The sequence below is a fragment of the Symphalangus syndactylus genome, chromosome 6 (assembly GCF_028878055.3).
Source record: "Symphalangus syndactylus isolate Jambi chromosome 6, NHGRI_mSymSyn1-v2.1_pri, whole genome shotgun sequence".
NCBI classification, from domain to species: Eukaryota; Metazoa; Chordata; class Mammalia; order Primates; family Hylobatidae; genus Symphalangus; species Symphalangus syndactylus.
This window is the reverse complement of record NC_072428.2, coordinates 123,241,462-123,258,667: the sequence shown is the minus strand read 5'-3', so window position 1 is coordinate 123,258,667 and position 17,206 is coordinate 123,241,462. Positions and strand designations below refer to the sequence as shown.

Genomic DNA, 17,206 nt, shown 5'->3' with positions numbered 1-17,206 from the left:
CCCAAACAGACCCTTCCTGTGGCTTGTCTAAGACTGTGTGTGCTCAGCTGCTTAATCTCCGTTGGTTCCTACTGGGCTTTAGAGCCTGATTATACAGACTTCCCATAGATTCTGTGAACAATCTGATAACTTTCCAATAAATTCTTTTCCTGTTTTAGTTACTCAGACTGATTTCCTCTATTTGCAATCAAGAATCTTGGCATATAATGAAACGGTTTTTTTTTTCTCTCATCAACAGAGGAACTTGAGGGACACAATGTTATTCTAGGACCTTCTGTATGTCATTTCACTTAAAGTTACAGCTTCATTTCACTTAAAGTCACAGTTTCCAAGTACCTATTGAGGACATTAAGTGAGGATTTACTGTGCAGGTAGATTCAGGGTTCAACACTATCTGCAGTTTCAGGTACCTACTGTGGGTCTTGGAACATGTCCCCTGCTGACAAAGGAGGGCTGCAGTACAATATCCTTTGTAACAGAGAACATTTTTATTTGTCTTCTCTATTGATTTTTAAATATAAAAATCTTTAAATACACATATCTAGATTAGTAAAAAGAAAATTAAACATTTTCTCTAATTATTAAGTCCAAAACAAAACTTCACACTCATCTTAAGCAAGAATTCAGTATTCCTTTCAACTACCTATCCAAATTTCCTAGTCACTATTAACTGAGTAAAAAGGGATATAAATTCTGTTTACTATTAGAGAGCACTCCTTGACTACATAGACTTTTTTTTGTTTGTTTTTTGAGATGGAGTCTTGTTCTGTCACCCAGGCTGGAATGCAGTGGTGTGATCTCAGTTCACTGCAACCTCCACTTACTGGGTTCAAGTGAGTCTCCTGCTGCAGCCTCCTGAGTAGCTGGGACTACAGGCACATACCACCATGCCTGGCTAACTTTTATACTTTTAGTAGAGACGGGGTTTTACCATGTTGACTAGGCTGGTCTCAAATTCCTGACCTCAAATGATCCTCCCGCCTCGGCCTCCCAAAGTGCTGGGATTGCAGGTGTGAGCCTCCACACCCGGCCGACCATTTTTTCAACAATGGTTTTTAGCTGATAGTCTCAATCTTGTAAAAATATATTTGTCAGTTACTTACATATATATACATGTACACATTTAATGGTATGTGGCCCTCAAAGTTGTTTCAAACTACCTACAACTTTATTGTTCTCTGGTTGTATGTCTTACAGTTTATCTCTGAGAATTTTGCTCAGAAAAAGAATACTAATTTTTTTATTATAAATTCATATCTGAGAATGTCTCTCAGTCACCTATGCATATCAATGTCCCCTTGGCTGGGTAGAGAAGTCTTTGGTCTCAACTCTTCTCCATTCAACTTTATAGATTTTGTTCTATTGTCTTCTAGCATTTAGTATTCAGCAAATCCTGGTGAGCCTGATTTTTGCTCCTTACTGGTTTTAAGTGTATAAAAAGAAGACCAAATAATAGTGGTCTGAGTAAAACAAAGACTTCCTCTCATATTAAAGAGGTACCCCATCCAGGGCTAGAAAAGAAGGTCAAGGTGATCATGGAGTTTCAGATGTGGCTTCTATCCTCAAGGTCACCTTGTGTCTAGGATGGCTTGATGGCACCAATCTATGTCCCAGATAGAAAGTAAAGAAAGGCAAATGAAGGGTAAAAGAGTGAGCATACTAGTTTAATTGGTATCTTTGAAAAATTAACGACCTCCCCATTCAACAGCTTGCAAACTGAAGTCCCACTAATCACCCTCTAGCTATATAGGAGGATAGAAAATGAGGCCTTTTAGCGGGGCCTATAGCCACCAGGAACGAAATAAAGATTGTCATTAAAAATGAAGGGAAGACTGGATATAGAGTGGGCAAATAATTATCTCTATCACTTCAGATCACATAATATTTCTTCCTGGTGTTTATAAAATTTGTTTTTGAAAATCATTAAAATTTCCAGATTATATCTAACAGTAACTTTTTTTATTAATTTTACCTTAAATTCTTTCAACTTGCAGACCAACGTCTTGTTTTCCTGTTTAAGTAGGTTTCTTTATTTATACTGTAATTATTGCTTCTGATCCCCTCTGTCTGAGTTCACTCCCACTGCCATAATAAAGTAACACAGACTGGATAGCTTAGACAACAGAAATTTACTTTCTCACAGTTCTGCAGGCTGGAAGTCTGTGATCAAGGTGTGGGCGTAGTTGGTTTCTTCTGAGGCCTCCCTCCTTCGCTTGTAGGTGACCATCTTCGACCCTGTGTCTTCACATGGTCTTCCCTCCAAGTGTGTCAAATTTCCTTTTTATAAGGACATCAGTCCTACTGCATTAGAGCCCACACAAATGACCTCATTTCAACTTAGTTACTTTCTAAAAGACCCTATTTCCAAATACAGTCATATTCTGAGGTACTGGGGACTAGGATTTCAATATATGAATTTTAGGGGGAACATAATTCAGCCCCAAACACTATCATTTTAGTGTGATTCTCTGGAAACCCTAAAACCACTGGACTGACCACTGTTCATCTTTCATATTTATCATCTTCCTTTTGGCATCTTGTCTTTTTCCTCTTCATCATGAAAAGTTTTCCCTCCACATCAGTGATTCAGATCTTCTCTCTAAAGTTTTAAAGACTTAAATTTCCCTACTTCATTTTGGTTTCCTTACATTTTATTCATGTTTTAGTTAGCTCTGTTAGCATCTCTCCTCACTCTGTTCTTGTAGCTCTCAGTTACCGTTTTCATAGAAGCTATGCGCTTACTGCATACAACCACAAAATCTCAATAATGTTCAACAATAAGCATACATTTTGGTGGTTGGTTGATGCAGGCTAGGCAGGTCTGCTGATCTTCAGTCAGTTCCATGTGTCTCTCACCCTTCTCCTGGGACCGAAAGCAAGGCAATGGCAGTGGCACGAAAGGCCACACTCAACAGCATAAGCACGTTTGAAGCCCCTGCTTGTGTCATGTACCCTAATGAAGGCAAAAGCCAAGGCCCCAAAACCAAAGGGTAGGAAATACTCCTCTCCCACTAAAGTAGAGGAGAAAGGAGTGATTATTCTGAATAGTCTACTACATTGTGTTTCTTGTATTTTTTGAGACACCTTGAGCTTAAGTCTCTTAAATGTTTCTTGCTTGCTTTACATAAATTTTTAAATAAGTGTTCTTCCTCTGAGACCTCAAAGTAATGCTCATTTTCTCTTATAATATGGAATATTTTCACAGGACCATAGTGATTTTATTACTTAACCTTGTATGGGAAGAAATCTCTTCAGATCTGCTATTTACCACCAGGCATTGTGGAAAGAATTCCTCAGCACTTCCCCTATCCACCACTTCACTCTCTGCTGAGGTACTGACAAGATACGCTATTCAGAGCTAGTCTTGAAGTTATGTCTCAGGTACATATCAAATCTGTGTGCCTCGCAGAAGTTTTTCTAGTGCCTATCTGCTGAAAAGAGGTAGCAACTTCTCTTTCTCTGTCAGGATCTCTGATCAAACTGAAGCATCACATGCAAATTTGGCATTTTTTGTTCAAACAGGATAAGACTTGAAAGACTTCATTCCCAGCACGCACTGCTTCCAGTGCTCCTCTTGTCTATATCTGAATGAAAAAGCATGAACATGTATATTTCAGTAGATAGTGCTAAAATGCCCTCTGAAAAGATCTGTCTATTCTAAAGGAATGCTAAAATGCCCTCTGAAAAGATCTGTCTATTCTAAAGGAATGCTACGTTAGATGCACAGCTATCTAACATATGTCAAAAATTCCAATGTTCTACCATCTTAAGATCTAGTCTTATTCCCTACCAGGCCTCTACTAACCTAATGAATTTCTTGAGACTACCCAGGCCATTAAATATAGGGCTATGCTACAACCAACCAAGGAATAAAAGTGTTCTCTCTGAACCTTTCCTAAACTATTCCAGAAAAAGGACAACCTAAAGCTGAACATAACCCTAAGTAACAAAGAATCTTATCATTCAGTCAATACATCTATATTTCTTTTTGCCTTTTTTTTTTTTTTTTTTTAAAGAGATCGGGTCTCCTCGCTGTTGCTCAGGCTAGAGCACAGAGGAGAAATCATAGCTCACTGCAGCTCAAACTCCTGGGCTCAAGCCATCCTCTCATCTCAGCCTCTGGAGTAGTTGGGATTACAGGTGCACACCACTATACCCAGCTAATTTTGGCCTTTTTTTTTGTAGAGACAGAGTCTTGCTCTGTTGTCCATGCTGGTCTTGAACTCTTGGGCTCAAGCAATCCTTCCACCTCGGCCTCTCATAGTGCTGGGATTACAAGCATAAGCCACTGCACCCAGCCAATATATCTACATTTCTTAATTAGGCTGACTTCACAGTCCAATTTAAGAATTTTTCTACTTCCTTCTGAGATGTACCAATGTCTCTGATCCAGAATATGAGACCCACAGTAAATGCTTCTTATATATCCTTACAGAAAAGGACCATAATAAATGTAGAATGAATGAATGGACAAACTTCAAATGTCAGCCTCTCAGACCATGGAGTATTTGCTATTATAAAACCATCCTCAAGTTTCAGAGACAGTACATTAAAGGAAAAGTAAAACAAACTACAATGACATTCTGGGAAACAAAAAATATTCCTTCCAATCCTACACTGCCACAAGACACTTATAGCAAAGAGCCTCTTTAACCTGATTTTCCCTTTTTCCTTGTTACGCTGCACAACTCGGCTAGTCGATTTGATGTACAGGTGCCGGTGTAGTTCATCTATGAGAACCAAGTGGAGGTTCATCTTCTTGCTGTGAAGCTCTAGTCGAAGGTCACTCAGTCCTTCCACCTGGAGCAGGGGGCCCTCCAAAGACTCAACTGCTGACACCTGAAAAGAAAAAAAAAACGAAAGACAATTAAGCACAACTTAATAACCTGGCAATATTATAAATAAGAAAGACGTCTTAAAAAGATACTAACAAAAGGGAGCTTACAAGAACTTTATCAGCATATAAAAGACTTTGTAGAGTATAATGTGGCCAGGGGAGAGTTTTTCTCACCTTAGATAATGATAAAATTATCTAGACAAAGATAAACATGAAAGCATACACAGCACCACAGCAAACTATTTATGCCCACACACACCTGTCAATGGACACATGTAAAAAGACCTCCCTATTTAAATGATACTATCATTCACATTCTCACAAGAATCCCATGTACTAATGGTTTAATCAACTTTTACTCAAAGTTAGCTTTTTTAAACTAAGGCTTTAAAAATAGCACACTATATAAATGTTTTAAAGAGAACTTGTTCTCACAGCAATCATGACTCTTTGTGCTTACCAAGAGTCGGGCTCTCTCTCACTTCTTTTCAAATACACATCACACAGAGGTAAATACATTTTTTTACATGAATGCTACAAGTGGACAATAGTTGTCCTCACCTCCCCTTGTCCTGATTCAGTCTGATAGAAGAAATGGGATATGAATGGTGACTGGAAGACAAAACATGAAGAGGAAGATACTCCCGGTGCAAAGTGGTTTGGGAGATTTTCAAGACAAAAGGACTGGGTAAATCAAACTGGTATAGGAATGCCTACAATAAATGGAGAACACAAAGGATTCAGGGAACCTGGAGCAACCAACTCACTTTGAAACTCAAAGTGACATCTGCAAAGGGAAAAGAAAAAGGGGGAATGATATGATCCCATTTATTCATGTACACAAAATTATGTTTGTTTTTATGTATAAAGATCTTGTATCTTTTCAAAGAAAGCTTAAAGAGCATACTCTAGGTGCTATTCTTTGAGAGAAAATAGAAATGACAGGATGAGCTTAGAGGGAAAGAACACAAGTAAGCTCCCTCAGGGATGAAATGCTATGCGTATTATTCCCTGCTTAGGTTATACTAAATATTCCTAATAAGTACAGATAAAGGAAATAACTAATAATACTTCAGGGTAAAACCCTTAAATGTAATTATGGATACAAACATGCTCCTAAAGAATGAACCATTTACACTAAAACAATAGGTAATTAAAGCCATGAAACACATTGGTGATCAAAAATGTTGATCACACATCTACAGCAGTCTAAGGAGTCATCTAGGAGTCTGTGGACAGTGAACAGGGAAACCTTTGTAGCTGCCAAATATAAACCAGCCTGAAATGGTAAAGAAAATGTGATGGCTTATCCACAACCACATCACTTGTTTTGTGATGTGCTATAATCAAATGTCAGTAGCAAATACGTTTCCTTAAGTTAACCAAGAAAGAATCAAGGAATGGAAGAGTGACAAGCCCTGGGCCAGCTCTGCCCTCTGAGGCCTACCAGTTCATTTTCATGCTGACTTGCAACTGCCCCTGCTATGAGAGCCCCTGGGCCCAGAGCAAGCTGCCAGCAATTCCAAATGGAAACGCAGCCTCACAAAATGACCAGTGTCCCCAAGGAGGGAAAAACAACAACAAATTCATTTACACTTATGCCCTAAAATGGATTTTAACTCGGGTCTCTAGCAGAGAAAAGAGGATGCATTAACTTTCAGTGACACTGAAATCCAGAAAATGAAAAATAATTTGGTAAACCACTGGCCCATCATGTAGCCTTATCCCTTAAGGTAATTAAATCCAGCTGAGATATTTAAGCTTAAAAACCACCCGCTGCACATCCACACTTGATTTGTTTGTAGGAATTTACATGAAGATTTTTAACCCCAACAGTACATGTTCCAAATGCAGAATTTTATGACAAGTGTCAGCTTTCAAAGCCACCTAATTAAATTAAAGGTAAAAATTCAGGTAAAACACTTAGCGCAGTGCCTGGCACCTCCTGAGTGCTCACTGAAATTATTTTTAACAGTACCTATTTATTCCATGAATAAAGAAACTTCAAAGAGTATTCCCAACATGTTTTAGTGAAGCAATTTCAGTAAGTGTTCCTTCCTTCTTTGAGCCATTGTAACCGTTTAAATGACAAACTTTGAATATATTTCCTTGACCCAAAATACAAGATAACATAATAACATATATTATCAAAGGTAGTCTCAGAACTTCAAAAATTTGAAAACCTTACCACAAAAGAGAAAAGAGAATAGTCTCTTATTTCTATAAGAAAACACTGTGTTTTATTTCTGGCCTTCACTTATTAATAGTCTATTTATAAAGCTATAACTATGGAAGCTGGACAAGGCCACTGTCTTCCCTTACTCTAACCATACTAAGTGGTACTCAAACCAATTTAAAGAAAATAGTTGTCAATGCAACATTTGCTCTCTAGAATATATGTTTAGAAACCTAACATTTATCTTTTTTTTTTGTTTTTTTTGAGATGGAGTCTCGCCCTGTCACCCAGGCTGGAGTACAATGACACAATCTCGGCTCACTGCAACCTCCACCTCCTGAGTTTAAGCAATTCTCCTGCCTCAGCCTCCCAAGTAGCTGGGATTACAGATGACTGCCACCATGCCCAGCTAATTTTTTGTATCTTTAGTAGAGACAGAGTTTCACCTTGTTGCCCAGGCTGGTCTCAAACTTCTGACCTTGTGATCCACCCACCTTGGCCTCTCAAAGTGCTGGGATTACAGGCGTGAGTCACTGCGCCCAGCCCTAACGTTTATCTTATCTGGTTTTAAGGAGTTTGAAACATAAAGTTTATACACAAAGGAAAAGTTGGTGAGGCAGCAGTCAACCCAACAGACTACCACTGACAGAATTCTGTTGTACTGGGGAGGTGCAGTTTCCAGGTATTTACTAAGATTTGAGATTTACTAGAAATAATAAAATAATCATCTGTATTTAGGAATGTGCATAATTAATGATAAAAAGATTGTTTTAATGTATGGGAAGTGGTCATTGTATAAATTACTGCACTTTTCCAAATGTAATGACTACAGAGTACCTTTTAAATAACACACTGATGAAAGATTAACAGAAATTAAAAAGACACAGTTGGATTAATGTAGACAGCAACAAGATAGTCTCACAGGGTAGCTGCTATAAGAAATTATAAAAAAAACAGGTTCATAAGTGTGACACGCAACACTGAATAATGTCACAAATATATATTAAAATTACAGGATAAAACATAGCAGATGAACGACTAAACAGACAACATCCACGGTACAGTGAATTGGTAAATGCTGTCTATTCCTCTATTCACAAATCAAACACCATGCATTCATGAGCCAAATGATCTCTAATATGACCTCCTAGAATTATCAGGTATATCTCACAGTTTCTTTAAGTTAGATTACTATATAATAATGAGTCACCTAAATGTATTTAGAATTCTTCATATATATAGATAGATATAAGTATTTTTAAATGCATTTTGGAGGAAAAAAGATACCATTACCAGTGAAATTTTTCACAGAACACCTATTACCATCTAATAGAATATTAATGTTCTAGTCAACACAGTTGGAAACTGTTCAGATAGACAATAGAAATCTGTTTTAGAATTGAAAATAAATATTTCCTTTAGGATTATGAAGATAAGCAAACATTTTCCAAATGTTTTATCACATGATATTGAACAGGAAAGCATGTTTTGCTATTAGAAACCTATCCATGTAAGAAAACAAAAATTCTAAAAAATGTTTCTATAACTAAAAGAATAGCTCAAACACACAGTTAAAATGTACATAATCAAGAATTCAAAAAAATTTGCCTGAATTGAGATATAAGTCTACAACAAAGGAAGATCTTTGCAATTAGGAACTATCATACCCTTGAATTTTCTTTCCCAATGTCTATTTCTCAACTTCATTTTAGTGTAAAATACAGGAAATAATTATTTCCTGGTTAAATGCTTGTCTTTAGCCAATCTTAATCATGCTTATCAGGTAAAAAGATCTAGTTTTGTGTTCTGACATGAACCACTGTAAATATTTTGGAGGAACACTAAATTTGGCCATTCTCAGCAGCTGCTTTATTGAAGAAATGTTGTAAAAGAAACTACTGATCTTTTTATTTTTCTAGTTGAGGTAAGTAAGACACACAAAGGTAAATGACATGAGTAACTGTTTCTGAAGAGAAATAAGGTTCAAGCCAAAAAAGGAAGAAAAACTGGTGTATAAACAAAAAACACAACTGATAACTAAACCATCTGGTGGCTAATGAAAATGCTTATTTTGGCAACACTGTTCCCTAAGGAAAGCAAATGTATTGCCACTGTTGAATCCAAAACAAATATTTCCTTGAGGACTCTGAAAATTATATGGTTCTAAAATGTTTTATCACTTTTCACTAGGTCAGTAAATCTCCCTAAAGGAAGCATTTTTCTAGCAAGACAACATAACCATTCTGAAAATGTTGCCATGCTCTACCTTGGAGTTGCAGTAAAAAGATATGAAATTAGGCTACTCCAGAGAATTGATACCTTCCCCCTTCCTACATATATATAAGACACAGTTAAACTTTTTGAGCAGTCTCAACTATTTAATAAATAAGAACATCACAAAATCTCTTTATGAACAAAAGAAACATGCCCTGAAGCCTAGATTTACTTAGTGCCCAGGTCACCCACCTGCCGCTGACTGCCCCTGCACTGCTGGAAGGCAACCTCCAGTGGTTTTAGGGCATGCTCCCCTAGAGGGCCCTCCACCCCCAAGTGTCCACCTTCAGGATCAGGGAGTCCTGGGTGGGCACAAGAAGCCTCCAGGTCTCCCAGTGAATGTGGAATTATTCCGACTCACGTCTAAGCAAGCAGCGAAGATATTTATCATACAGGAGCCAAGAATCCCAGATCATTCACTCACCAACTATTTCTACTTTGCTACATCTTATTTTTCCCAAGTTGGAAATTTTTATCATTTTTATCTTTATCAGACAGAAACTAGTAAAACAAACAATGAAACTTAGGAGAAAAAAAAAAAAAACATGGTATCTATCACATTATTAACTTGAACCATAAGAAAATACTGTTTTTACAAGTTAAAAATGATCAAATATTGGTTATTTCCTATGGTCCAACCTAACAGCTGTAGCAGCAAGTCTGAAAGCTTTGATACATCTGGGACATCACAGCACTCTTTGCAGTACATTGTAGCCTTTACAGAACTCTATGTATTTAACTGCATCAGATAAACTAGGAACAATTTTACTAGTACAATATACCACAATATATATGTATGTGACATAAATGTGCAAGCAAGTGAACCCAAAATTCCCAACTGTTAATACAAACCTAATAACAGCATCCACGTAACTTTTGTTTACAGCATGACACCAGTAGACTGGTCTTCATGTAAAAATGGTGGTCAGGGGGAATAAGAGTATGGGACATGAAAGGGAAAATAAAGGGGATTCATTCAAGGGTCAGGGCTATTGTGAAGGTTTCAGGGACTCTTGCAGGATCTATGGGAAAAACAACCTCTGATTTCAGTTTCACTGGAGAAGACTAAGATGATGTGTCTGGCTCCCTATGACCAAGCTCTGCCACTGCCTGAAAGCCGCAGGGTTACTGACAGTCTGGTACTGAAGACAGAGTTCCAAAGATAGCTGCATCAGGAGCAAGGCCAAGTGCCTGGAGCAAGAATACTTTTTTCTCCTAACTCCTCAGCCTATATGCTAATCAACAGTGATCAAGTAAGACAATCAAAAATGCCCATTCTTAAATCAGCCTGATAAAATAATATCGATCAGACCCATTCAGGTGCCCTGTCTCCCTTAGGAAACCCAATACCTATAAAGCAGACTTGGTGTCCTCTCACCATTAAAAAAAGGATGCTGTTTACCTCCCTTCTCCCTTCATTACTGCCAGGGTTACTGCATGTTTTTATTTAATAAACCTTCATCAGCTCAAATGAAGGGTTGTTATTAGTTGAGCTAACAGCAAATGATAATGCTCCAGAGATATCAGTGCTTGTTGGTGCATTAACAAAGAGAAGAGAAGGACTGAGGTCAAGCATATGTCAATGTAAATGAGGCGATATTAGGTACTAAGGGCTTAATGCAATAGACTGCCAGGGAGATAATGGAATTTACAGGATAAGGCAAATTAGATGAAGTTATTGATAAGTGAATGAAGGGAGGGGGGCCTGCAAGATAAAGTGCTGTCAAAAAAAAGGCCCTTTACTTGTGAATTTATTCTTTAAAGTATCTCCAGATCTATCTTAGAAAATAAAACTCGAAAACAGGATCAAATGTGACTTCTTCCTTCATGAAAGATCTCACTCTATTACTACCATGAAATGTGGACTTGTTCTAAAAGCAAACCATTTTATTAAGCTATTCTTAAGCATTCTTCGGGGTTCCCTCTTTTGTTGTTGGTTTTTTGTTTTTCCCCCTTTAACATCAGGGCATTCTGCCACAAATAATTCCCATATTTTATTAAAGCAAAAGTAATCTTTTTTTTTTCCCCTCCTAAAGTAGAGACAGCCAAGTCTTCTAAGATACCCTATCAGCCTGAGCCTCACAGAACGGCAGTATCTGAGAGATGAAAACTAAGAATTTTCTATTGAAAGAGACCTTTAAAGGTTGTCAAGACTGGGGTCCCACCCTAATTTCACAGACTAAAAAAAAGTCAGGCCTAGAATGGTATTTTTTCTTAAGCTTGGCATTTCTCCCAAATTACAAAAATAATACCTACTCAACCAAGAAAACTTGAAAAACACAGAAAATTACAAAAGAAAATATAAAATATTTATGAGGTCTCCCCCACACCCAGGAGGTTATATGATTGCTCTTCTCTTTATAATAAGAGAAACAAATTCTTGTTGTGAATCTTAACATGCTTTTTAGCTGTGGCTATGATGGATTTTATTTTTCCTTAAGTCTAAGTCAAGCTGTGTAAAAGTCATTTATGTTATTTAAATGATGTACTGTACTGCTGTTTACATGGACGTTTTGTGCGGGTGCTTTGAAGTGCCTTGCATCAGGGATTAGGAGCAATTAAATTATTTTTTCACGGGACTGTGTAAAGCATGTAACTATGTATTGCTTTGGTATATAACTATTGTAGCTTTACAAGAGATTGTTTTATTTGAATGGGGAAAATACCCTTTAAATTATGACAGACATCCACTAGAGATGGGTTTGAGGATTTTCCAAGCGTATAATAATGATGTTTTTCCTAACATGACAGATGAGTAGTAAATGTTGATATATCCTGTACATGACAGTGTGAGACTTTTTCATTAAATAATATTGAAAGATTTTAAAATTCATTTGAAAGTCTGTTGGCTTTTACAATAAAAGATATTAAGAATTGTTATCCTTAAAAAAAAAAAAAAAAAAAAAAAAAAAAGATCATCATATTGTCACTCATCTGATGCAATAATATATAATATTTTAACCTAGTTCTTTCCAATCATTTTTCCATGCAAAGTGTTTGCAAAAATACTTGTTTTTAAACATGCTTTTTCCATTTGGCAATACACTGGGAGCATGTGCCTATCCCTAAACATTGTATTTGGTATTTTCATACTAGTCCATGAGTATGAATATACAATAACTTAAAGCAATTCCCTATATTTAAGTCATTGCTAATCTTTTTACTTTCATAGATCTTACTGTGATAAGTATCCTTGTATACATATTTGTAACACAAAACAGTTATAATTCTTAATTCTTTCTTTAAAATAAAATTCTAGAAGTAGATCCCAAGTCCTAAGCTATGCATAGTTCTAGGGGTTCTGATGCATAATTCCACATTAAGAGCCTTATTTCTTCTGAAAGGCCTTGTAACAGATCTGTTCACAATTACCTTCCTGATGAAATTCAACTATACTTAACATGGTAAGAGAAAGATAATTGTAAACTGCTCATAGGAAAGCTTAGAAAAAAAACCTCTTTTGTTCCTTACCTCATGGTCCCTTCAATTCCCAGTTCCCATCAGCGCTCTGTAAGAGAGCATTAAAACCTAGGTTTCTACTACAAATCCAATAGAAGAGACCACTAGGAAAGCCATTCTCTTTTAACAAGCGTCCTAAAGTCACTCACCACATCATGTTATTTGTTACTCTGGGACAAGAAAAAGTTACAGAACAACTCTCTTTTTAAGAGTTGGCAAAGGAGGTCTCAGAATCACTTCAGGCTCCCACTTCAATCAAGACAATTTCGCCCACACTCTGCAAGAGCCCCAAATCCATTAGAAATGCTCAGCACTTACACAGCTCTTTACTAACATGAACTATTAAAATCCCACAAAGGAATGATAGAGGAATATGGCTTTTTTCATTTCAAGAGCTGGGCAACCACAAGTCATTAGTATTGGGATGAATCTCAGAGAAAATAGACTTCTTTAACAAGCTCCTCCTATCTTGTCAAGCCAAGCAAAAGCTACTGATTAGCATTCTCAGACCATCATCAAGTTGAGACTGAAGTCCCCCATCAACAACATGGGTTATCATCAGCTGCAATTTACACAAATATCTAGTTCCCATCTGGCCACAGACTGACCAATCAAAACTCTGTTCAAGAAAGGTCATATGTGAGGATGAAACCAGAAATATGATGGAGGATGGCAGCAAACGACTTAGGTATTATTCTTGACTTAGAGCATTCTTCCTGTAGACTCAAGTGTGCAAACACAGTCACACTTGGTTTATCTGATTAAAACAGGTATGCATTAATGATGGTAGCACCAGAATAGAAATGCTGCTCAGTGTAAACAAGCCCAGACTCCTGCATTTTCTTTTTACCCGGCACGGGGAAATGACAACGATGACACCTACACCATTTTTAATTTTTATACTGCTTTATATTCTACAAAGTACTTTTCCTGTACTATATTTCACTTTTATTCTCATAACCATTCTATAATGTAGACAGGTAAGTATCTGTTTATCGGTTCTACAGATAAGGATACTAAAACAGAGAGATAATGTAATTTATTTATCTAAGCTCAAGGAACTGGTAAGTTGTTGATTCAGGACTAGAATTAAGAATTTCTTGCTTTGGCCGGGCGCGGTGGCTCACGCTTGTAATCCCAGCACTTTGGGAGGCCGAGGCGGGCGGATCACGAGGTCAGGAGATCGAGACCACAGTGAAACCCCGTCTCTACTAAAAATACAAAAAACTAGCCGGGCGTGGTGGCGGGCGCCTGTAGTCCCAGCTACTCGGAGAGGCTGAGGCAGGAGAATGGCGTGAACCCGGGAGGCGGAGCTTGCAGTGAGCCGAGATCGCGCCACTGCACTCCAGCCTGGGCAACAGAGCGAGACTCCGTCTCAAAAAAAAAAAAAAAAAAAAAGAATTTCTTGCTTTTAAATCCACTTTGTTTCCACTATGACACACTATACATAGTCACCACTTGTAAATTAATAAACATATTCTCTAATTTCAATCCACTAAATCCCTGCAGTAGGTCATATCAGGACCCACAGCAAAGATGCACAAATCAGAGCATCAAAACGACAGTTCTGAAGAGTGTAAGTCAGTCCAAACATGGAGAATCATCTCATTTAAAAACTAAGTGAGTTAACTACTAAATCATCTCATTTAACTACTAAACCAATTTGACCAAATAATCAGACTATAAAATCAGAATAAAAGCCAAATACTCATTAGCTCTATCCCAAAACTACAATAAAGTATGGCAACGAGGCAACTTCAAACAATAAACTTCTACATAAATGTGAGTATCACCATGTGATGTGTGTCTCACATAAATACTTGGTTTCCAACTACTTAGCACTGTTGCTAAATGAAGACCAGGACAATAAGTTTTGCTGAACTCCACAGAACAAGCTATACCCTACACCAATAGTTCGAATTGTGTCTGCATATTGGCATTACCTGGAGAATGTCAATAACTGAAGTCAGTGGCCCACCCCTAGAGATTTTTATTTAACCGGTCTGGGATGTGACCTGAGTTTAGAATTCTTGCAAGATCCCCTAATGTGCAGTGTGGGAATCATTGCCCCATAGCCAAGCAAGCCAAATGGAAATTGCTGAACCTTGTAGGCTTTAGTGCAATAAAACAGAATTTCCATTGGCTTTAAAATAAAAGAGGCAAATGAATAGCAGATAAAAAAGCAAAATTAAAAAAAAAGGAAAACTAATACAATAACCAGGTGCCTATCAAACAATCTGGTTTCTAAAAACCCCAGCCTTCAAAAACAAATATAAATAAAAAGGGCCTTGAGCAGCATGAAAAACAGCTACCACAAAGCCCTGCACTTTTACTCTATAAGAGAAAAATAAAGCTGTCACAAACCTACTCACTTAATTATAGATATAAAAAAACAAAGTTACTCATTTTGTTTTCAGCTTTTCCTAAATCTTTTTGAAGGGAAGAGAAGAATGAAGGGGGGTCCCAAATGCGGCTAAAAGCAGCTACAGCTGACCACCCCTATTTAAATAGCAAACCACACTACCCCTACCCCAATCCCCAGTACTCCCAGTCTCCCTGTCTTATTGTAGTTTTCTCCATAGTACTTAACATAATATGAGAGACACTATTTGTTCACCATCTGTCTCTTCCCACTAGCAAGTAATATCCTCCAAGGTTAAGGCCACCTTCACACATACACATACAAACAACAGAAGTTATCAACAATGGCATTATCACATGTTAAAGACCCAATCATTTGTCTCTTTATCAAAGTATGTGCCAGATTCTTTCCTGATAAATTATTAGCATAGAATATTGGCCTCAGTCTTTCAAGCTGCTCTTCTACACTAGGAACAGATGGGCTTTAGTAATGGCTATTTCATTATTGATCATTGATATATTTTTATCATGTTGTGGAAAATCCATAGGGAATACTGGAACATTGTTTTACAGTCACTGAACCACTTTCAGGTTTAGTCCAATAAGCTCACTAGAATATTCCAGCTCCTGTTATCTACAGAGCTTTCATGTCGATACTTTTCCCCAAGTAATAAGAAAAAACAGTTCTGTGAGATCTCAGAAACTTTCAAGCCAGATAAAAGGGATGTATGTATGTTTTGGCTCCCTTTTTTCTTGCTTGCACATTAATCATTTCGCAGTGGATGCATGATCACCCATTCCTTGCGCATAAAGAAGAGAAAATAAGATCAGTCTATTTGCTAATGACACAGTTTTATTGACACAAATAGAAGCAACCTCACTGGTCCACTGGTCCTGCTATCTAAGCACTCACAGAAACAACAGCTTAACACCAACTCTTCTAACACTAAAATGTGCTGATGACAAACACCTTCCAGTACTGACCTGGCTTTTATCTAGTGATGATACCTAGTGGATTAACATATTTATTTACCTAAAAGTAGATTTTACAAGCTCATCTTGGATACTTTACCAACAAATTACATTGCTCAGAATTATACAATCAATGCGTACCCTATGAACATATTTTTAATGTAAGCCAAGTAGGTAATTGATAACACAGAATCTGAAATTTGTCCATGCCAAATCCTAGAAATATAACACAGAATTGTTAGAGAAGACTAGAAGTGCTTTCTAAGAAAAACCCTATCCGCCCACAAGAGTTCCTTTAACTTTAAAAAAGGTAGGCTGGTCTTTCATTTAGGTACATCCATGTTAGGCCAAGAAAAAAAGGAATCAAAACTGCTTAATCCAACCCTACTTCAACTTTTACTAGCTCAAAAGAAGTCCACCTCCAAGGCAGTTTCTGAGATAATAACATGGAAGCAATCATCATATCATCTCCTACAATATCAGTAAAATTTATCGATTATAAATAACATTTCAAAAACTTTATACTGCATATACTTTATGTACACAGTTTAATATCTCACTTAATCCATTCAACAACCCTTGGAGATATATATTATTCTTAACTCCAGCTTTCAGCAAAGATAAATTACTAACCACAAGTCATCCAGCTACTAAGAGTCAAAGCTGGGATTCAAGCATCAGACGACCTAACCCAAATTAAGACCCATGCTGACATTCACAACCCACCATGTTATCCAATTCTAAAGGATCTTGTTAACTAAAAATACTACAAATATATTTATTTTATTACATAAGATCTTAGAAAACTATTCAATTAAATAGCTGCCCTAATCTCTTTATCCCAGATATGGCCACATTTACACAGTGTAAGTGAAATAATTCCATTATACCATTCTCTCAGCAAAGCACTCTGGGATCTTCTGGGAAGAAGGCAACTATATAAATATAAGTTGTTATTATAATTATCATAATAATCCTTATCTGACTATACAGCTATGGATTCTTTTTAAAAGGCATATAAATAAAGACAGACAAAATGATTAAGAGACATTCAAAATCTCTACAATCTCAGGAAGGCTTAGAAATGAAAAAATTATTTTAGTCACAAGCCTTGTGACTGTCAGCTA

At 37.0% G+C, this 17,206-nt stretch overlaps 1 protein-coding gene across 4 annotated transcripts in view; it reads right to left on the bottom strand.

Moving 5' to 3' along the window:
* EXOC4 (exocyst complex component 4) overlaps positions 1-17,206 on the bottom strand; it is an 830,711-nt gene that overhangs the window by 771,553 nt on the left and 41,952 nt on the right. For all 4 annotated transcript variants that reach the window (XM_055284061.2, XM_063642266.1, XM_063642265.1 and 1 more), the window contains one exon: positions 4,655-4,839. In XM_055284061.2, the coding sequence (XP_055140036.1) occupies positions 4,655-4,839 (185 nt within the window). The remainder of the gene's footprint in view (positions 1-4,654; positions 4,840-17,206) is intronic.